Source organism: Vicugna pacos, chromosome 7, assembly GCF_048564905.1.
Source record: "Vicugna pacos chromosome 7, VicPac4, whole genome shotgun sequence".
NCBI lineage: Eukaryota > Metazoa > Chordata > Mammalia > Artiodactyla > Camelidae > Vicugna > Vicugna pacos.
Genome location: NC_132993.1, coordinates 39,813,029 through 39,835,964, shown reverse-complemented (window position 1 = coordinate 39,835,964; position 22,936 = coordinate 39,813,029). Strand labels below are relative to the sequence as shown.

General features: G+C 41.4%; 1 protein-coding gene across 12 annotated transcripts in view; it reads right to left on the bottom strand.

Moving 5' to 3' along the window:
• PDE1C (phosphodiesterase 1C) overlaps positions 1-22,936 on the bottom strand; it is a 482,123-nt gene that overhangs the window by 16,373 nt on the left and 442,814 nt on the right. For 9 of the 12 annotated variants that reach the window (XR_012074369.1, XM_072964716.1, XM_072964717.1 and 6 more), the window contains one exon: positions 6,824-6,892. Coding sequence is in view for 11 of the 12 variants with exons in the window: in XM_072964716.1 (XP_072820817.1) it covers positions 6,824-6,892 (69 nt within the window). In the remaining variant the exon portion in view is untranslated. Of the gene's footprint in view, positions 1-6,823; positions 6,893-14,436; positions 14,976-20,872; positions 20,930-22,936 lie in introns of those variants that run through there. The other 3 variants (XM_072964715.1, XM_006201872.4, XM_072964712.1) reach the window with 2 other exon arrangements.

Sequence of the window (22,936 nt, the reverse complement as noted above, 5' to 3'; positions counted from 1 at the left end):
ACACAGGAGCAATCAGCTACCGGCTTCAGCGGATGGCTACGGCACTGTACCTTTCCATGTAAGGACCACTTCAGGAAAGTGGTGTGACCGAGGCGCCTGGAGCATCCGCTCAGAGGCCACTGACTAGTCTCCATCATTAGCAGTCGTGACTGTAAGTGAAGCTCTGGGCCACTCCTCCGGTGAGAGCCAACATTTCCTCAGCTCTCCATCACTCGTGGCCCATCCGCGGAGCGCGACCAGGCTCACAAACCTCATGGCGCACGGGCGACGTTGGCGCTAGAAAAGAATTGGCTGCAGGTGCTATTACTTTACCATCTAAAGAGTAACTTTGCTATAGACATGCAAGAAATCAAGGTGATGTCCCCAGAGCAGTTTCCTGGTGCTAGAGTTTCAGGAGGAAGCTTTGATAATTTCGGAAAACACACAAGCAGTTCTTTAATGAAGAGGTCTCTGGTGGCTTCGGGACTGAAGCATGTGACAAAGAAAACTGTCTTGGGAGACAGATTTTTTCCCCTAAAAATTCTTTAATAAATAATGTTTGAGCATACAGAAAAGTATAACTAATAATATAACAAATACCCATGTATTCTCTCAATATAGTCTAACCAAATCTTAATATTTTGCATATTTGTTCAAAACTTTGTTTAAAGAGACTAAATATCAAGGTAGAGTTTCGGTACCTATTATATCCCTTCACAATGCTTCTCCTTCCCACTCCCCTGAATCATCGAGAATTTGATGTTTATTATTCTTGCGCAAATAGTCATTCAATTATTGCATTCATAAATGCACCCTTTAAATAACTAATTTTTTGCTTGTTTTAAAGATAATACAAATTGTGTTAGATGGTATAAATTTTGTTGCAACTTGCTTTTCTTGCCCAACGTTGTTGTTGAGCATCGTTGGTAATAGCAAAAAAAAAAAAAAAAAAAAAAAAAGAAAACCACCACCAACAGAAAAGTGATTAAATATTCTGTGGCACATCTGTATAACAGGATGCTGTACAGATGTTAAAATGCATGATATTTTTCAAAGTGCTAGCTTTATTATTTTGCATGGAATTTCTTCTGCCATACATTAACAACCTTTCTGGGAGTTTTTCTTAAAAGTGTATCTCTTAAAAGCAGGACAGAGCTGGGTTTTGTTTTTCTCATCCAAATTTCTGTGTTTGAATAGCAGAGTTTAAGCCATTTACAACAATTATTATTAATACTCATGTTTTAGACTAGAGTCTACTAATTTTGTAATCATTCTTTACTCCTTTCTTTTTCTCCCTTTCTGCCTTCTATTAAGTAGATACATTTTCTATATTCTCTTTCTTTGTTGTTGTTTATTTGCAGATTTAGATGCTATAGGTTGTATTTCAATTATTTTACTGAGCCTTTGTGTTACAAAAAGTGTTACAAAACTCTGCCCAAAGACAGAATAGATCTTAGCATTCCTTAACTCCCTATTAAATATCCCTTCTTCCATCTACAGCTTCTGTTTCCTATTTTAACACACAAAAAAGGGATATTATTTTTATGGGACTAGTGACTCGTATTTACCAACATGTTTTATTTACTTGTGTGCTCACTGTAATTCCTACATCTCACACTTTGCTTTTGAGTTCACTTTTCTTCTTGAAGAATACCCCTTCACAGTTCTTTAAGTGATGTCGGTGAGTGGTAAATGATGTCACTGTATACCTGAAAATGTTTTTACTTTGCCTTCACCCATAACTAATAATTTTGCTATTTTAGCTGCTATGTATTGCTTTATTTTCCCTCAGAATATGGAGAATATATCTGCATTGTCTTCTGGCATCTGCTGTGGCCAATGCAAATTTTGGGGTCAGTGGGTTGTCATTTTACTATAGGCGAGCTGCTTGCAGCTCCCCTGAACATAACCAGCTTTTCATAGCATTTAAGGTTTTCTCACCTTTGATGTAATTTGGGACAATCTCACACAATGCCTTTAGATATGCATTTTGGTTTTAAGTACCACAACTGAGGTGCATTTACCATCTAAGAATTTGAAGCTCTTTAGCTGTTTATCTTCCATGCTTTTTCATTTTTAATTGAGATACAATTTGCATACTATATAATTCACGATTTGAAGTGTACAGTTCAGTGCTTTTTAGTATATTCACAAGGTTGTGCAACCATCACCAAGAAAAGAAACTTCTTACTCATGAGAATTCACTCCCCATTCTTCTCTCTCCCCAGCCTCTAGCAACCAGTGGTCTACATCCCATCTCCATAGATTTGCCTGTTCTGCATACTTCACATGCATGGACTCATACAACATGTGGCCATTTGTGTCTGACTGCCTTCACTTAGCCAAATGCTTTCAAGGTTCATCCACGTTGTAGAGTGTGTCAGTGATTTCTTCCTTTCATACGGCCAAATACTAATCTACTGTGTGGACATACTACATTTTGTTTATATATTCATCAGTGGATGGACATTAAAGGTTGTCTCTACTTATTGACCACTATGAGTAATACTGCTATGAATATTTGTGGACACGTTTTTCTGTGAACATATGTTTTCAGTTCTCTTGGAAACATACCTAGGAGAGAATTGCTGGGTCTTATGATCACTCTATGATTAACATTTTGAGGAACTGCATAACTGTTTTCCAAAGTAGTTGCACCATTTTACATTCCCACCAGCAATATATGATGGTACTAATTTCACCATTGTCAACACTTGTTATTAACCATCTTTTTTATTCTTGTCATTCTAGTGCATGTGAAATGGAATCTCACCGAGGTTCTGATTTGCCTTTCCCTAATGAATAATGATGTTGAGCATTTTTTCACATTCCATTTGTATCCCTTCTTTGGAGAAATGTGTCTTCAAATCCTCTGTCCACTTTCTAATTATGTTATTTACCTTTTTATTGTTGAGCTGTAAGAAATCTTTACGTATTCTGGATACTAGATCCTTCTCAGACATATGATTTGCAAATATTTTCTCTCATTCTATGGATTTTCTTTCCATTTTCTTGATAATGGAAAGTTTTAAATTTTTTTAACATTTTTTATTGATTTATAATCATTCTACAATGTTGTGTCAAATTCCAGTGTTCAGCACAATGTTTCAGTCATTCATGGACATATACACACTCATTGTCACATTTTTTTCTCTGTGAGCTATCACAACATTTTGTGTATATTTCCCTGTGCTAGGAAAGTTTTAAATTTTGATGAAGTTGCATTATCTGTTTTTCTTTGGTTGCTTGGGCTTTAAGGAGCATATCTAAGAAATCACTGCCTAATTCCAGGTCATAAAGATTTACCCCTATGTTTTCTTTGTGAATGAAAAATATTGCCTGCCACATTAGTAAATAAAGGCCGCTGCAGCCATCAGACATCGGCCCTATCACCCACCATCCCCAACGGTGAGCTGGAGGGAACTCAGGATGGAGACCGCAGGCTGCCCGTTGCCAAGCCCTCAGCCACTGCAGTCACCCCCAATGGGGCCCCCAGAGGGGACTCAGGATGAGAAGTACAGGATACTGGCCCTAGAGGGATGATTTCAGGAAGCCCAGACTTTTGCATCTTCTCATACACAGAGCAAGTCCTAAATTCCTTAACTTGAGATAGCTGATTTTCTTTAATTAACAATAATCTCTTATGATGTTCCCACCACATGGTCTTTGTTGCAAACTCCTATATGTCCTGCTCCTCCCCTGCCTCTTCGGAACAATCTCTTAGTGTGATCTGAGAGGCAGTATCCCAGGCTTAGGTCCTCAGAAACGTGCACTGAATACAATGTAACTTTCAACTTTCAGGTTGTGCGTTTTTCTCAGTGGACATCTTCTAAGAGGTTTACGGTTCATGTTCTTTCATTTTTTAATATGGTTCCCTCTTTACACTGTTTGGTATGAAGTCCTATCTTCTAACATTAATTCTCTTTTCAGTTGTGATTTACCTTGAGTTTATATTATCAACTGTGTTTTTCTCTCTTTTTTAAAATTCCGATGACTATACGTTTGTTTGCTTTTCTAAACTTCAGATTTTGGATTACGTTTCTTGCGTATCTCTGTTCTTGTTTTGTTCCTGCACAATTTTCCTTTATTGATTTTCAAGGATTCTTACTCCTCCATTTGGCCCTCCGAGGACCCTCAAATATGATGTTTTAAGTTGTTTGACAGCTGGCACCGAGAGCTCGTGCTAGAGGCTCTTGGGGCAGGTGTGGAGAGGGCCATGTGGTGTTCCTGTGTGAGCTGGCTGCAGTTACGACTGAGGGCTGAGGTGGAGGGTGCCTGCTGGATAAAGCATTGTTAATTAGACCAGGTGTTCTGAGAGCTCTGGAGTGGTCACAGATCAGAGACCGACACCCAGTTTGGGGCCACTGTAGGATGCCAAACAAAGGCCAAAGAGAAGGAGGCTAAAATCCTGACTCAGAGGCCTCGGAAACCCAGCAGGCTGGTAATATGTTCCCAATAGGTGGGAACCAGGTCAGCCCTGCATGGCCCTGTAGATGTCCAGAGTGATATCAGAGGCGCCACCTGACCCAGCGATGTTACCGGCTTACAAAGAAGAGCAAACACCGTCGCTACATACTAAAGTTGCTGGATTTGGGGCTGTTTTCTTTTTAATGTCTATAATCCTAAAAGCACAACAGCCACAAGCAGGGACAAGATGAAACGGCCCTCCAGAGACTACAGAGCAAGGTCTACTGCATACATAGTAAAAGGCGGCTAGAATAGTCGTAGCGTTATAGTTGTATTGGCGGACATTAGTACGGTTGATGGCAATCCAAACTCAAAGATGTGTCTTTTTCTGAGGCTGGTTGCTTTCTATCTGGTCATAAATTAAGCTGGTCAGTGCTCACTCATACACGCAGGCACCCAGCCTCACGAGCATTAATGGGCACACAGCATGGACTTGTCACCTTGGCAGGCACTGGGACGAAGAAGAATAAGACAGTCCCCACCCTTGAAAAAGCCAGCTGTCAATGGTTAAAGGACCTAAAAGCAAATCATTATAAGTCAACATTAATTCTGCCTAAATGATTTGGATACTCTGCAAAGAAAAATTAGCCAGGGAGAGAAAAGGGTAAAGAATGTTACAGGCAGAGTGACGGAGGCAAGCAAGGTCAAGGGCTACTCAGGGGAAACTGAGTCCAGCTGCTGGACTGGGGGTGGGGAACTGCAGAAGCTGAGGTTGAAAAAGTAGATAGACATAGGTTATATTTCATCAAATGTAAGATGCCACTGATTATAAAGTGAACTATTATTTCATGTACACCCAAGAAAAAATGCTCCTTATTAAATCATAGCACATAACTGAGGAACATTTCTATTTCTGAGGAGCTAAAATGCAAGGCACTACACCTCTAAGAATGGATGAAATACAGCAATTCCCCAAAGAAGTATTGTAAAAGATAAATTAACTTTAGAAAACAGATTTTTTAAAAGATAAATGCAAACCAAATAGGAATATAATTTTTCTTATCAAATTAGTAAAGTATTAATGTTAGCCTTTGCAAGAGCATACTGAAACGGCAAACTCATTGCTAGAAGTATAAAATACTACTAGTTTACTGGAAATCACTTTGACAATAAAGGGTCAAGGACTCAACATGCACATATTCTTTGAGCCAGTAATCTTACCTATAGGCATCTGTCCTAAACCCATATTTACAGACTCAGAAGAAGATTTTGTACAAGAACGTAAGGTTATTAATAATTAAAAAATGCAAGCTATGTAAACGCCAGATTATCAATGAAAACAGCCGGCCCTCGGTATCTACAGATGCGAGCCTGCGAATATGGAGGGCTGATCACAGGTGACTTGAGCCACATGCAAATTTTGGTGTCTGAGGGGAGTCCTAAGACCAGTTCCGCGCGGAGACTGAGAACGACTGTATGTAAACACATTGTGGTATAATTATATGAAATGTTAGTCAATCACTGAAATATTTTTTAATATTTAGGAACATGGTGGGAGTCTCACAATGTAATAGTAAAGTTTAAAATGGAGAAAACAAAGCTCCCTGTAGAGTATAAATCTTAATCCAGGAAGAAAAAGTATTCTTGTAATTTTCATTATTTTTCAGTTTTTCTACCATGTCCATATTTACCCTTTATAACCTCTCCTGCCCTCCAAACAAATGTATTTTCCCAAGTTCTACTTGGAATTTAGTTTCAGTAGAGAAAGTAAAGTAAGCCTATGTATGGAGACAGAGTGACCAAGAGGTGCCCCTCATATTACTTATGATTACACAGGGTCATTGCGGATGCTTAAAATTTCTAGTAAATGTTAGATAGGATCCAGTACAGATCGTACGTGACACCCGTATTTCTCAGTAGAAATTTGTTACGAGCCCCCACTAGGAGTCTGTACCATGCTAAATTGACAAGCATTATTTCTAATTCTTATCATCATGCAGACAGGAGAAACCAGAGGCTCCAAGACGCTGACTAAGTGCAATAAGCCTGCACAATTTAAACATGGCAAAGCTGGGATTTGAACCCAACTCTCTCCCTCTCTCTCACCAAAGGTTCCCACTCCTTCCCCTGTACCATCTGTCTCTCAAAGAAATACTTCCACAGCGTATCCAGATGAACATGAAGGAAGATCAAGATTCTGTTCATTCCATCAGCGAGCAGGAGAGATTGTGAACCAACAATGAAGATGTTATTTCCATTCCTGGAAGAACCTCACAAATGTGGACGACAGAGGCAAAGCTCCCTGACATCGTGGGGGTGAAATGGATACACAAGCGGCCAGATTCCTGGCTTACCAACTGCTACACTAACTCCCGAGAAACCAGTCCTCTCTGCTGTCTGTGATCACTAAGATTATGACGCAATGCCGTTTACCCACCTGGCAAAGTAAGGCGACTTGCGGAACTTGTGCTTGGGGCTGGTGAGCCATGAGAACGCTTCTTTGTGCCTGAAAGGAGGAAAAAGAGGATAAGAAAACAGGATTTTGGACAGACTTCTCGGACAGGTAAATGCTCATCTGCAATGCTATCAAATGATCCAAAAGTTTGGGTCTGAAAACCACATTTAGAAGAAGGTTGGGCAAGGCTGTGGGAGCAGTGCATATTCCATGGTCCAGAAGAGCCAGGAGCACAGCCTTTATCTCTGTGCGTGTGACGGTTCTCAGTCTCCTGGTTGGCAGCCTGGTCTGCTGGGGACCAACACACCTCTGAGCAGGTGTGCACTTTAGGATCACCAGGGAAATGTTCTAAATTTGCAGTTGCCTGAGCACCACCCCCAGAGATTCTGTGTTCACTGTACCAGGGTGGGGGGAACTCCAGCGCCCGTATTTTTAAAGCCTCCGGGCCCCAGATGATTCTAATGTGCATCCAGAGGGGAGAACTTCTGCTGTGGAAGGGAAGGTTTTGGATGTAAAGGCGAGGAATCGGGGGTTTGTCCCTGCTTTACTCCCTATTGGACCTCAGGCAATCAACTTGATTTCTCTGAAGCCTCTGAAGATCTCTGAAGGCGAAATCTTCACTTGCAAAATGAAGGAGATAACAACAATTACATCAGAGAGTTCTGGTGAGGATGGAAGGAACGGACGTGTGTGAGCGTGCTCCGGAACCGTGGGAGGCTACACAAGTCTAGTTAGTGGGGGTCTGAGAGTCCCTGAAGCTGGCAGCACCGTTCCTGTTAGGACAGGGACTAACAAAGATTAACAAAGGTTCAGTGGGCAATGAGGGGAAGAAAAAGCAGACTTCTGGGTGGGGAGCAGGAAGGAGAGAGCAGAACAAAGGGAGGGCTGAACCGCTCTGCAAAAGAACATTTACATACGTGAGTGTGTACACACGCACACACATACATATTTTATTTTATATATAAATATACATACATATATAAAATGCATATATAGTACATACACATAGAATTTGTATGTAAATGCAAATATTATTTATTCATTCATTCATTTATTTGGCCACCCAGAGTGGGGCAGAAGGGGGCTGGTGGCCAGACTCCAGTAACATGGCAGAACCTTGAGTCTGAACCAGCAGAAATGCAGAGAGAATTCTTAGGCAGAGGATATACATGATTCAATGTCAAGTCATTTCTGTCACAAGTTCCCCTGAACCCACACACGCCTTTGTAAAGCCTGCTTTACATGCAGAGGCCAGGTGTAAGTGGCGGCTTTGTTAGTCTGAGTGAGCACAGTCCTGGGTAAAGATAACAAGAAGACACATGGACGCATCTCAGCCTCAGAGGAAGCGGGAACTTGGCTGGGGAGGGGTGAGGGGTAAGCTTTCTCTTCCGTGGACTACCTGGTGAGATGTGGACATATATACTGGGGGCGGTGTTTGAGATGCTCTCATTTTATTTTATTTTATTTTGGATTTTAAACTGTTACGTTAATTTTTTCTTTTATAGATATATTTTGATTGACGTATAGTCAGTTTACAATGTTGTGTCAATTTGTGGTGTACAGCACAATGCTTCAGTCATACATGAACATACATATATTCATTTCCATATTCTTTTTCATCATAAGTTACTACAAGATATTGAATATAGTTACCTGTGCTATATGGTAGGACCTTGCTGTTTATCTATTTTATATACATCAATATCTGCAAATTTCTAACTCCCAGTTTACCCCTCCCTATCCCATTTCCCCTCAGTAACCATAAATCTGTTATCTGTCTGTGAGTCTGTTTCTGTTTTGTAAATAAATTTGTTTGTCTTTTTTTTTTAGATTCCACATATGAGTGATAACATATTTTTCTTTCTCTTTCTGGCTTACTGCACTTAGAATGACAATCTCCACGTACATCCATGTTGCTAAAAATGGCATTATTTTATTATTTTTTATGGCTGAGCACTATTCCATTGTATAAATATACCACAACTTCTTTATCTAGTCATTTGTCGATGGACATATAGGTTGTTTCCATGTCTTGGCTACTGTAAATAGTGCTGCTATGAACATTGGGGTGCATGTATCTTTTTGAATTAAGGTTCCCTCTGGATATAAACCCAGGAGTGGGATTGCTGGATCATATGGTAAGTTTATTCTCAGTCTTTTGAGGAATCTCCATACTGTTTTCCATAATGGCTGCACCAAATTACATTCCCACCAACGGCGTAGGAGGGTTCCCTTTTCTCCACTGCCTCTCAGATGCTTTCATTTTAGTCTTAAAGAACAGGGTGCTACACTTGACAGTCTGTGCTTCTGTTTATTAATATTATAATTATTACTGGCAGTAGTAGCAGTATTGTTAATAGTGTTAGTAGTAGTAGTAATGGTAGTAAAAGCAGAAAATGCAAAATTAATCCAAACACCTCAGACCCACAAAAACTATTAATTTGCATGAGGTGAGAGAAGCTATTTCTGGCAGAACTTTATGCCTTCATTTTCCAGGTCTCAGAGATGCCTTGAATGTCAGAGTTTGGGGGAACTTAGAGGGTCTCAACCTGGCTGTAACTGTTGTGGGGTGATTTTTATAACTATGGCTTCCAGGGTCCTTTCCTGAACCCGCTGAAGGGGACTCTCTAGAGGCTGGAGCCACAAGTTGGCAGCTCAACAAGTTCCCCAGGTGAGTCTAGTGATCATGGGTCAAATGAGGTGCTCAGACACCCCAGGTGAAAAGATTTACCCAAAGTGATACATGGGGGTCCGGGCCAGGGCTGCCTCACTGCACAACTCCAGGGGGCACCACTGACACTGTATCCTACACAAATGGTGAACCTCAGTGTGTAACAAGCTGGCCATGACCAAGCATGCTTCCAAGATGCAGATTCATGCCTCTGACCTCCTTGTCCACAGCCACTCCTGTGTCCCTCTGAATCTGCCTCCACCTGCACCATGGGAAAGCCAATGACTAAAAGTGTTTTTCCCTCCGTTCATGAGACGTTTTACTTGTCTCACTGTCCCTTGGGGATAGGGTTTCTCAACAGACGCGCAGTGATATTTAGCCGTGCCGGTCTTGGTCGCGGGGACTGTCCTGTCCACAGCGGGATGTTTGGCAGCATCCCTGGCCTCTCCCCACTAGGGGTGAGCAGCACCGCCCCTGTCGGGATAATCAAAGATGTCCTCCACTGACAAATGTCCCCTAGGAACAAAACTGCCCTGTTGAGAACCATTGCTTTAGGAAGGAGGCAGTGTGTAGGGCTTTTTATTCGGAGTGGTGACTCACAATTTGGCTACTTGGTCATTAGTAGTGGTCACTCACCCACCAAGCAGCTACAGCGTTCGAGGCACCATATTAGCTATGAACAATTAAATGTCCATTAGTTATCTTTCCTGATACTACCTCTCTGATGGCAAAATTGAGTCCCATTTTATGTAATCTGGAGACAAGGGGAGTGTAAGTAATTTGCACGAAGTTACTGAGTGTTGGTGGGGGGCAATATTTAAGCCAAAATCCCTCAGAATTTTAACCTGGAGAGACTTCCCCATGACGCTTGCTACTTCTTGACCAATCCATTACCCAGGTTCCCTTCAAGTGCTGTCTTCCCAAACGTGCCTAAGCAAAAGGACAAACTGGGACCATTATTTTAACAAAAAGAGAAAACAAAATCAGATTCCTAGGCCTGGCCAAGCCCCAGTGAGCCAGCGTTTCTGGAGGGGCCTGGATGTTCCACAAGCATCCCAGGTGATTCTGATCTCCAGGGAGGCTTGGAAACCTTTCTGTAATAGAAATCTTCTCTAACCGTTGGAAAATAGGGCACTCTGCTTTCCTCGGGCCCGCTCATGAAGCTGGGAGACCAAATGTAATGTGACCTAAGGGAGCACTTAAAAACCTGAAAAGCACTGGATGGCGACAAGCTTCCAATGGGGTCAGCTTAGAAGCATTCACCACTGCCAGGTGAGTAGAGGTGCTAGGTGCAGTTTTAAAAAATCACCTATTATGATCTTTCCAAAGCCTGAAACTTGATGGCTTTTCCCTGGGCCAGCTTTTTATTGCCTTGGTATCTCCTATGCAGACAGTGAGACAGGAACCTCTGGGGCTCATGGGTCAGTGGAAAAGCAGAACTGCAAGCCCTTTAGCAAAGCTGTTATTTCCTCTGTGTGCTCAACGAAATGCCCAATACATGAGGGCAGAGGAGGAACCACAGGCACCTCTCCTAATCGTGAGTCATAAACAGGTAGCAGGTGGAGACCCATAAAATAAACCTATTGGGGATTTCTCCAGACCATCAGGTGGCACCATGGACCATTGGGGGTGGTAAGGTTCTGAATCAGCCTCCCATGGGCTCCCGGTTTGTTAAGTGAGGTTGTGTTCCTGAAATCATTTTCCACTCGGCAGCCCCCAAATGACCGATCCCTCGACTCAAAGTTCCATTCTTGGGCATAATATGCAACTTACCTATGTTTCATTGTCTAAAACTCGTCACCCCTCCCTTTCTCCCATTCCCAGGGAAGACATCAGAAATTGAGCTGGAAGATCAGCTTCCAAACATGAGCCCCCAGTTCCGGGCCAGCAGACACAGAGACCTCGCTCTGAGATTTACTGTAGAAATCCACCTGGGATGCCGTTCCGTCAGTGACTCTCAGTGCTTTTCAATCCTGAATACACATCAGGATGGTCTGGGGAGTTTTAAAGCAAATATGCTGCTGCCTGGGCCCTCCCACTGGAAACGCTGTGTAACTGATCTGGGTGGGTCCGGGGGGCCTGCTCTGCAGCCAGGAGCGCTCCCAGCCGTTTCCTTCAGCTGGCAGGGGAGGCGTTCTTTCTTCTGAACCACGGTGTGCTGTATCTTTATGAATGATGGGAATCTTGTAAATGGTTTCTTTTCGTTTTTGTTTGGGTTTCCAGGAAACTCAGATCCAAGTTCTGACTTAATGCTGGGAATAGGGGAGGCCTGTTCCACCTGCACGACTATACACGAACGTTTGCCCTGTTTCGCTCTAGTGATATTAACTCTCCTTCTGGCCTGTCGTTTTATTCTGCATTCTTCATTTTTTAAAAAGCAAATTGGTTAAATGGATGTGATTTTCAGAATTCTGACATATTTTATAAATGAAGTAAGTATAAAAACATCAATAAACAACCACCTCAGGGCTGACATTGCTAAGTTCCATTTTCCTCATCTATAAAAATTTTAAAACATCAATTTCAGGACATAAATGTGAAGATCATGCGAAAGTACTTAGCAAACTGTGCAGTGCAATGTAGTGTTTGTTGTCAGTTTATATTCAAGAGAAAGGTGTGTGTGTGTAAAGTAGCTAATATGTCATCCTTGGGAGATGAGCATTTTAAGGTCATGTGTTACACCGTCCTTGACCCACAGCATGTGCATGTTCACAGAGTAAACAACCCAATCAGTCAGCTTGGGGCAGAAATGTCATCACTGCAGCTTGTGTGACGGGAAGTATCTTTTGACAAATGAATAGCTTTCAGATATTTCAAATTAATGTCCTTGGTTAGTTCAGCTAAAGGGCAATGAATCCAATTCATCAGGAATCTGGAGAAGAGGACAGTGATGGAAGTGACAACCAAGGCTGCCTGCCATGGGGCAAATACACACACCTAAGACTAAACCCAGTGATTGGCAGTTTGATCTCAAACAAATAATTTCCCTTCTGCAAAACAGGGTTACCATGACCAGGCCCAAGCCTGCCGGGGAAGGGTGATTTAAGAGTCTCTGAGACCCAGCGTCATCGCTGGAATGGTCCAACCACAGCAATGTCACTATAACATGAGCAGGTCCCAAGGCAGAGGGGTTGCTGAAGGACTGAAGCAGGCAAAGTGCCTGTCAGCCTCTGTGCATCATCCTCTCCTCCCTTTAGCATACTGCAGCGCCTGCCTCTGCGATACCCACGACCTCTGCTGCTGTCACTGAGCACGTCTACCAGACATTTTCCCTGTGTTTCGTTTGGGGTGTGGCAGAGATCAACACCCCATTGCCTGATGCCTCAGAACCAATAGTCATCTTTGCCCCTCTGCAGCCTTGACAAAAGGGCACCAAGAGAAGTCCATATTCTGCTTAGGGCTGCGGAGAATCTCTGGAAGTTTGGAGGGCTTCAAACCCACATCCTAAGAGTTGTTTTCCAAAAGTAAATTACAGTGGCACAGCCAGGGCATTTGATAACATTCTTCCTTCACAATACAACCACTGTGAATACCACCCTTGCTTTCGTTTCACTTGATCTCCGTCACAAAGAACAATGATCAAAAATGCAAGAGCTATTGAGACATGAAACCCTATATGCTATTTAATATTGGAACATGCCTTGGAACTAGACACGGGAGTGAGGAGTACAAAAACAGGTCCACAGCCTTTGACCCAGTAATCTAAAAATTTTTTTCCAATGGAGATATTCAGAAATGCAACAAAGTTTTATGTGCAAAGAGCTCCATTGCTGTTATTTACAACTGCAAAAAAAAATTGTCCAACAGCAGAGAAGCAGTTAAGTAAACTGCACTAGAGCCACAAAATGAAAAATTATGTTGCAACTGAAATTATACTAATAAAGATGGGTTTTTTAAAATGAGATAATGCTTACAGTCCAACGGTACGTAAACAAACCATAATACAAAATTAAATATACTGTATTATGCAGCCTGAACTGTGTAAAAACACATAGCAAAAGACCATAAGGAAATACAGTAAAGAACTGATAGTGAGTAATTGTTGAATGGGGTTTTACAATTGATTTTAATTTTATTATACTTCTGTATATTTTTCAAAATAAGTAAGTTCTGTTTTTGCTTTCAGGAAAAAAAAGAAATTAAAAAAAAACCCGTTTCAATGCACGGTGAACACAGCTGCTCGGGAGGAACAACACAGCCCGTTTTGTCAGAGTAATAACGCAGGGAAGTCACTACACAGGAACAGTACACAGAGGTGGCCCAGGTAAGGGGGTGTATTTGTGTAATACGCACCATCACCACTAGGGGAGTCCCTCAGTGGCTGGCTTGAAGAAGGCAGCTGGATGCCATTTACTCTATTAAACCATATATATGTCCACGAACGGGGGTAATGACTACTCCCTAGTCAGACTTTGTATACAATTTGTGGTAGAGAGAAAATATTGCCAGGTAGCCCTTTTAAGAGACGAAGGAAAAAATGTTTGGAATTCGAAAACTAGCATTTTAAGAATGTAAAGCCATGTCATGGTACCCAAAAGAAAACTGAACATATGGAAGCCAGCCTAATGCCTTGAATGTTAACATTTCTTATGCCTCGAAGGAGCTTCTGATAATTCATCAGCCTCATCCCTCAGAAAAGATTATACGAGACGTGAAACACTGTGTGTGTGTATATACCTATCTTCAACGTGCTAGCTGGTACGCTGGGTTATTGTGTGGCATTTGGAGGGATACAAAAGTGGCTGAATGAGTTTGGACAGCCTCATATCTGAGACAGAACATGGACAACAATGAAAAACATCAAAATAAAGAAAAAAAACCAGCCTTTTCATTTTTCAAATCCCAAGAGAGAGGTTAACTCATTGTTTTTATTTGGTAATCAGAAGAACACACAAGTACTTATTCAATACTAGATGCTGGGGAAAATTATACATTGAAAGACTGTCAGCCTCGTCTGTGCAACAAAGATTTACAATAAACATGTAATTTACTGAGAGCATTTAGGCATATTCTGTTTTACACGAATCCCTATGATTTATTTTTGCATTTAAAGATGTGATGTTATGGCATTTGAATAGTTTCCTTTAGTACAAACCAGCGTCATAGGGAACAAAGCACTCTTCTTGAGAATGGATGGTCATTCTCTTGCCCTATGATATACAAATGCAAACTGCAACCTGAATTTTATCTGCTAGAAACACATTTCACATCATGGAAGTACATTCTGTCACTGCCGCAAAGTACAGACAAGCCCGTTTTGCCATCTTCCCTTTTGGAAGAGCATTCTCAGAACATACCCAGAAATCCCTTCCTTATTCCTCCAAAGAACTATTTATTCGGCATGATTTGGTTGAGGTTTGGGGTTTGGGTTCTGCTTGCTTCTCTCTTTTGAGTCCTGTTAAACATTCTTGATTTTAATCCAGACATCTCCCGAAATCCAGCTGAACAGCAGCAAATCTAAGGCTGAGGAAATGAGCTGAGTTATCCATTCACACATGGCCAGTGCCCTAATGTTAAGGAGAGGGTCTACAGACCCATGGTGAGGGTGTAGCATCCCAAGGAGAAAAACCCTGGGCAAAAACTGGGCCCCACACTGAGGGACGGTAATAAGAGCATTATTTCAGGCTCAAAGTGAGTCACCTTGCTTTGGGTAATTGATCCCCCATGAGGATTTCCTTTTTCCTGCTTCCTTTCTCCAGTCTATTCTCTCCTCCCTGTCTCCCCATACCCCATCCCTGGCCCGCAACATGTCCTCATGTGGATTACACTGGAACAAGGTAATTTTGTTTTTTCCATTATTTTGTGTTTCCATGTGCTAAAACGATACGGCAAGCAGAATGGCTTGCCTGGACAGAGGCAAAAGAACAAATCTGCAAAAGGTAGAAAAATGAGAGAAGAAAATAAGGGAAAGGTGAAATAAAAAGTATGAAAAAAGAGGGACTCTTAAATTAGGTGGGGGGCAGATTCTGGCTGTACAGTGGGCACCAGAGCTGATAAAAACCTAACCGAGCTCTACAAATGAAAATAGCAAATACTTTTAAAAAATTTTTACAGCATATAAAATTGTATAAAAATATCATCAAAGCAAGAAAAAAGGAAAATGTATACTCTACAGTTCTATCTCTAGAATCAGTTACAGGACAATACTTATGGCTGTAGATTTTTACTATAAATCTATGTATATTGGTGTGTGACTATATTCTGTGCCATCACACACACCCCCACTCAGGGACAAGGACCCTAGTACACACACACCTATCCCAAGATAGATCAGGACAAAGAAGCAAAACCATACAAGAGTATGCCTCCAGGGCAATCAATTTAAAAGCCATTCCAAAGCTGTTGGGTTTTAATGGGCTGCATTTTAAATGAGTTCTCGACACCATCCCCTGACAGAGAAATGCTTTTATCAGTTCAGAAGCCAGCACCCATGAAGATACACAGGTGAGGTTCAGGAAGCACGGCTGAGCCCGAACAAAGAGGACAGCCTCCAAGATGACACTAACTGGCCTCCTACAGCCAGCATTTAACCCCAGAGATGGCGAGATCTCCCCAACGGAGACTGAGTATGTGTGCCCTGAGTGAGGTGAAGGGCCCACACACCATCCCCTGCCTCTCCTGGTTCAGTGGATGGCAGTCTAGGCTGGGTTCAAGTTCATTTAGTGAAACAAGACATTGCCAGTGTCAATCCCCTTCTGCTCAGGAACAGAGGCCAGATTAAATGTGAATTCATTTCAAACGTGTCTGCTAACATTTTAAAGAAAAAATGGGTAAAGTGGCAGGGAATTTATTAAAATAATGAGGAATGTTTAAATTGACTTTCATGAATCTTTCAGTCTGGGTCTCCGACTGAATCCTTCTTGTTAAATGTAAAAACAAGGTTTTTGTTTTTGTTTTGATGGAACAATTCTTGTTTATTGCAGATTTCCTGGAGGAGCATCCAGTCTTTTGTAAATGTCCAATAAGAACAGCCAGAGGACTACTCTCCATTTTTCCTAACCTCCCTGCACCCAGATTCACAGGGATGAACCCTGTCTGACGTCCTAGACGGCTCTGTTACCATTCTAATCCTACCATCACCTCTGTGCCCACCAGTGACTTGGATGAAAGGAAACCTTAACAGCTGAAATCTGGTCTTGGCAGCTAACGTATCTCTTAGTTCTCAGAGGAATATTTTATAGAATCATTGTTCTGTTCATTACAATTTTTTCATTAAATTCATTTACAAATAATGAGGCCTTTAATCATGGATCACTGCTGATGAATTACAAATATCAGTTTCCATTTATTCACACAGGAAATCCAATATAATATCATTACTGCAATGTTATTTCTGAACATTGCTGTGGTTGCGTCCTATACTGACCGTAATCCTGGCAGAGTAAAACTGGGCGATGATTCCCAAAGCTGCACAAATACAACTTACTACTTGCTCCAAGAAAGCCCATTTTGGATTTTAACTGTTACAATTTGGGTTACAAATAAACCCACTGGTAATGGTGTATAGATTGGTGTCATCATCCCTTTTGGAAAAGCATTTTCATATAAATCTTGTTTTGGGTTGTTTTTGTTTTTAGCTTTTGGGTTTTTTTTTTTCATTTGTTTGTTTTTCTTAAACCCAAAGATCATAAAGTTTTTGTTTTTTTCATAAACTTGGCTCTGATAACTTTCCCTACACCACTTGCAATTTCCCATCCTTGATAATAAGCTGTTTGTGTCGTTAGTGTATGTCTGCATTTACTTAGAACATAAGCCTTTAGCGATATGCTTGACAAACAGAAGATGTTGCACTCACAGGTGGATAGTGGAATTCAGCTGGACAATTCTGCATGCGTGTCCTGAATGCTGACTGTGTGCCAGGCACTGTAGGGGGGCCAGTGCTGCAACTCCTGTTGGGGTGTGTGGGAATTTTGGAATTGGAATGTAGTCCCTAAAACCCACTTTATTTGGGACATAATGCTACATACATAGCTTTTAATCTCAGAATCTTCTCCATCTCATTATGAGAAAAAAAATTGTGTCTTTTTCTTTTGTTTTCCTCCTTACTCTATGGGGAATATTATGAAGTAATTTCTATCATGTTAAGTCTCTGCTAACGGTTAAGGATAGAAGAAAGTATGTTATATACTCTATCTATCTACCTATCTATCTGTCTGCCTATCTATCTATCTATCTATCTAAAAATGATCTATGACAGAAGTGATACTAAAAGACCAGTATCTTGCCCTTAAAACACTGATTATAAAATTGGTCTCCATCATTTTATCTGCCCTCTATCTTACATCCTGTGATAATATTGCTCTTTCCTTTTTATTTTTCACACTTACTAGAGGCATAATTTCAGGTGGAAAATATAGTATAATGGCTTTAATTCTGCATGTGAAATGAACAGTTGCACTAGATTGTTCTTTGGCCCTCAGATGTCTACATATCATTTTATTGTTTAAGTATATCTTGTCCTTTATGGGATCTTGTCATATGTCTTCAATAGTTTTTAAAAGCTCCAGGAATAAAATGGACATTGGAAGAAAATCCATTTGCATTTAATGAGTTAGAAATATCTCTTTCCTGCTGCCATAGCAACTAGGGCTCATACCCCAGGAAAGGGTTGGCATGAATAAAAGAAGGAAGAAAGACCTGCCAAAGGATGTGTCTTGATGGCTCTGAAACGCACCATAGCAGCGTAACTTGGCTCTAGAGCTCTTTGGTGATATGGGGATCCAAACTCAAGGGCTAACTCCATTTGTCACTTTCCACCCAGGGACACATGGACCTCATGGTTTGTCAGTGGTGGGTATGTCCCCAGTACTTTCCCCACACACCAGTTAATGCCTAACTCAAGTGTGTAAGCCTTTGCTTTCTATGTGACAGTGGAACACAGAGTAAGATGCCATAGTCTGTGCAATGGAGGGGCGTGTGTCCCACATCACTGCTCAACTTGGAGGAAGCTGATTCAAGAGAACAGAAAGACCACTGCGAGTGAGCTGTGCTCTGGAAATATCGCTCTTCCAGTCAATGCTGTCTCACGTCTCATCAGCTCCAATATCAGTTTATAGCACAACAAAACATTTCTTTTTAATTTAAAAAAATACATAGTTTTGCTTTTTTACTCAATGTCCCTTCAAAACACTTTTTAAGGATTTAAAAATAAGAGTTACATGGAGCTACTGTTTTACCATGCTGAGAGTTCCGAGCAAGAGTTATCTTGGAAAAAATTATCTTCCCATTTTTTTCCAGCTGAATTAATGACTTAAAGCAAATGAAAAACATTTCTATCTTTACAGGTGCTAGAAAAAATGGCTATATTCCTATTTCTTTTTCAAATATTGTGTAGTCTTGCTTGTGATAAAAGGGAAGCTTCCGGTTTTCTGTTTTGACTGGCTGCAGAGCTCTACACAGAAAAAATACAGAACTGAAATGTGGCAAAAGGTTCAGGTTCTATGGTCAAGAAGTGACATGCATTGGTCACTCTTATATAAAACATATATAAAACCAAACCACCTCAAAGAGCGTAGTTTGCAAACTGATGTCCCATGCATTGAATGCGGGTCACAGGTATGTTTTCTTTGGCCAGCACAGTGTTTGTAAGTTTCTGAATTAGTTGCCAATGTTTAAAATTTTGGAGAAGGTTTACATACAATCCTTGATATCCAGGACCCTCATTTCTACATAGCACTAACCCCACAGTTACCTAGCAACTGTCTCTGCTGGGCAGCATGCATTCTCTCCACTTCCTCACAGTCCCCACTGCTCCGAACTGCCTCACTGATACCAAGGCCCCTTATGAACCACCATTTATCACAATCATTTGGAGGTTATGGCTTGCTTTACTCAGGTACTTGAACTGCTAGGCTCCTGTTTTGAATTTGTGATCACAGGATTTACTGCGGTCATTGTTAGGAACCCCAAGAGGAGCAATAGAATGTCAGCCTGATCTAAGAACGCTGTTTGAATATCAGTATATGACTGTGCATTCTATACAACAGAGCCCGTCAGATCTTTCTCTTGGGGAATTAGTTTAATGAGACAAAAGGCCTTATAGGCTCCGTACATAGTCTCCTTTCTGTCTGAAGAAATACTAACATTTTGCCTTAGTACTAGGAGGATTTTTTAAATGTTTATTTCTGTGATTTTTTTTTTAATGTGGAAATGAAGTCTGCAACAAGGAATACACTTAAGCCTATTGTCTCTCTTCCTATCACCAGTCCTACTCCATCACCAAGTATATTCATGTTATTTACGTATTCATCTGATTTCCTTAGGCAGGACTCAAAGGTTCCTTTGTGAACTACAACCACATTTTAACAATCAGTTTCATCCAGATATCACCATTTAGACCCACAAAATTATATGACTTGCACTCCACTGGATCCCACTTTAGACTTGGTTTCAAGAGGCTATATCTTTATTCTCTTTCCATGCTACATCTACTATTCTCATTTTTGATTTATGCTGTTAATCATCTCCTATCTGGTATTTCTAAAGACTCGCTAAGACGAAAAAATTATTGGATATATCTCCCTGATACTAATTCCCTTAGCATTTCCCTGAATAGAAAGGAGAATGATTAAGTCAAACCACAGATATTCAAAAGAAGAGGACCAGCCAGTGGTAAAAATTTCAGTAACTACCTAGTTATAGATGCTTCCCAGTGAAAACACTGGGTTTCTCTCCTGAACAATGTAGTCATGAGCTGAAACATTCAGGTTTATATTAACGAATGCACAGGAAAATTAAGCATCAAATAAAGATTCCTATAGGAAAATCTCCCTTTTTATAAATCAAAAAGAATTTCATATTATATAAATGGGGAAAAAAAGCATAAGAACAAATTTTTAAGTCTGAAAGGAAACTGGAGAAAAAGAATGTTCCTGACTCCGGCAAGGAACATCCAGAGACTGAAATCATCATCTCAGCTGTGATGAAGGCCAGCTTGGCTGTATCCACCATCAGCAACCAGTGCAAAAATAACAACATTTAAAGTAACAGCATTGACAGTAATACAATGGCCGTTCCTGTGTGTGTGGCTTTTTCAGGCCTCAGCATATCCAGGATGTCCATTCCCATCAGACAGGTGCCTTGAAAGCCAGGGCATTAGCAAAGGATTTTGAGGAAGTCCCTTCATGTTTGGTCTCTGTGCAAAAATCTGAAGTTGTTTTGTCTGCTTGGGGTGGGGGTGGGGGTTCTCCCCCCGCAGAGTTCTAAGACCTCAAACCAGCTCCCAGAAAGTCATCTCCTGGGAGGAGAGGTCATGAGAGAAGGCCAAGTGTGGGGGCTTGTGTTTGAAAGTTGGACACCTTCCCCAGATATGAGTCTTTGTGGAAGAAGGAGAAGAGAATGAAGAAGCTCAGCTAAAATGATGCAAGACACTGGCAGCCTCTCTTATTGTCTATGAGGTGTGTGTTACTCTTCTGAATCTGAAAAAAAGAAAAAGAAAAAGAAAAGTGTCAATGCTGCCTTTCCCCCCTTCTCCACCCTCCAGGTCTGAGAAGAAAATCTGAGGGACCAAAAAACTGGGGAATCGGGGAATCCATGAAACATTTCAATACTAATCATTGCCGTCTCCTTTGCAACACGGTCGTTCTACTCATAAAGGGGAAACCTCAGTGGAGGATTTTAAACATTGTTTACACTGGAAGCCTTAATAGTTGCCTTAAACTAGACCATCAAACATTCGGTTCACGCAATATGGATATTAAGGCACCTTATTTTGCAATCAGAAGACGGTGACTGACAGATCTGGTCAATATGCCTCAGGGGTCAGTGGGATTGGAAGAAGTCAGATTCACCTAAGCCCAATCATTTCCATACCAAAGCCATGCTCCTCTATCAGAATTCATAGCTCTCTGCAAGAAGATGTTCCACTCCAGACTGTAGACTCCTTGAAGGTGAGGGAACTATTTATCTTTCTAACTCTTCTTGCAAGTAGTGCAACACCTCACACATAGCATATGCTTCACAAATGTGTCCCCAGAAGATTTAAAGCGAGATGCGTCCCAGCTGAGATCGTTGTGCAAATGGATAAATCACCTGAAATCTCTACTGAGCCTAGGGTGAGGTGGTGGCAGAAGATACAGACTGAACAGGACTAATTAATGGAAAGAAACAAGATTGGGTTTTTTTCACCTAGCCTATTTCTACAGCGTGTAACCTTAATGGACTTGGACAGGACTATAAAAAAGCAAACAAGCAAGAATTAGTATGGTATTGCTTCCCCGTAACTGTTATGTGCTCTGCAAGTCATCATGCCTCAGAGTGAGGGAGGGTTCCCTCCTGTGTAGAGTCCCAGAGGGATGGGAGACTTAAAGAAGGACAACCTGTCATCCACAGAAAGGTGGGGAGTCATTAGAGGATAGGGAAAGTTTTCCATTCAACTTTAAAGACTAAGATACTCTCCTAAATAAGACTTGGTTGAAATTACGCACAAACCAGTTGGGAGATAGGAGAACCCTTTCTGATCTATTGAATTACTCTCAGTTCTCCATCTTCCAGGGGCTATTGATCCAGGCCTCCTGCGGTTCCTCTTTCTTCATTCTGGTCTTGTGTGTGTTTACGCTCTATTAGTACCTTCATCCATTTGGGAAAACTAACAGAAAAAAAGAAAACTTTCTAACCAATCACTTTACTCTGATCAGTGAGGGAAGTTTGCAGTGTCTCACTGGAACTTGGCAGTGAGGGAAAGAGGAGGGAAAAAAATTAGGTAAAATCAAAGATTAGAAATTTTCCGTTGTTTCTGATCATCTATGTGTAGTTTAGGCCACAAGGGAATTCATTTCAAGACAGGACTCCTTAGTGCTCTGGTCTTGTTTTTATCAGTTTGGGGTCATGTAATGAGACTCTTTTTAGATGGTCGTCATAGTATTAATGACCTTAAGAGATGTCCCCAGCCCTCAAATGTAAAATTCAATTTTGTCATGATGATATAAGGTTAGGTTTAATTTTTTGATAAATGACAGATTGGTTGGAAGGAAACTAGGGACAGAGAGTGGGAGTCGGCTGACAAGCATCACTGTTACACCCAGCAAGCCCCAATGAGCCAACAAGGAAAGTGAAGCTCATCCTGTGTCGTACAGCCGGGGTCAGCAGGGGCCGCTGTGCAGACTGCTGCGTCCCAGAGATGGGAGAGGTCCATCCAGGGTGGTAACGGAATCCAAAGGCCCCTGAGAGGAGATCTCCCTCCCTTGCTAGTCACTGCTTATGAGTGAGATGGTGGAGTGGCTGGCTACGGGTCTCCACTGTCCCCTCCTCGGCCTTCTGGTCAAGGGATGGAGGAAAGGAGTTGGTCAAGGAGTGGAGAAAAAGGATAAGTAAAGGCAACTTGTATGTTTAAACTGAACCCATGCTCATTGTCATTAAATACAACCAACGGTAGAAGAACAAGAGGCAAATACTCTGCAGCTGGGTCTGTGACCGAGTGACCGTCC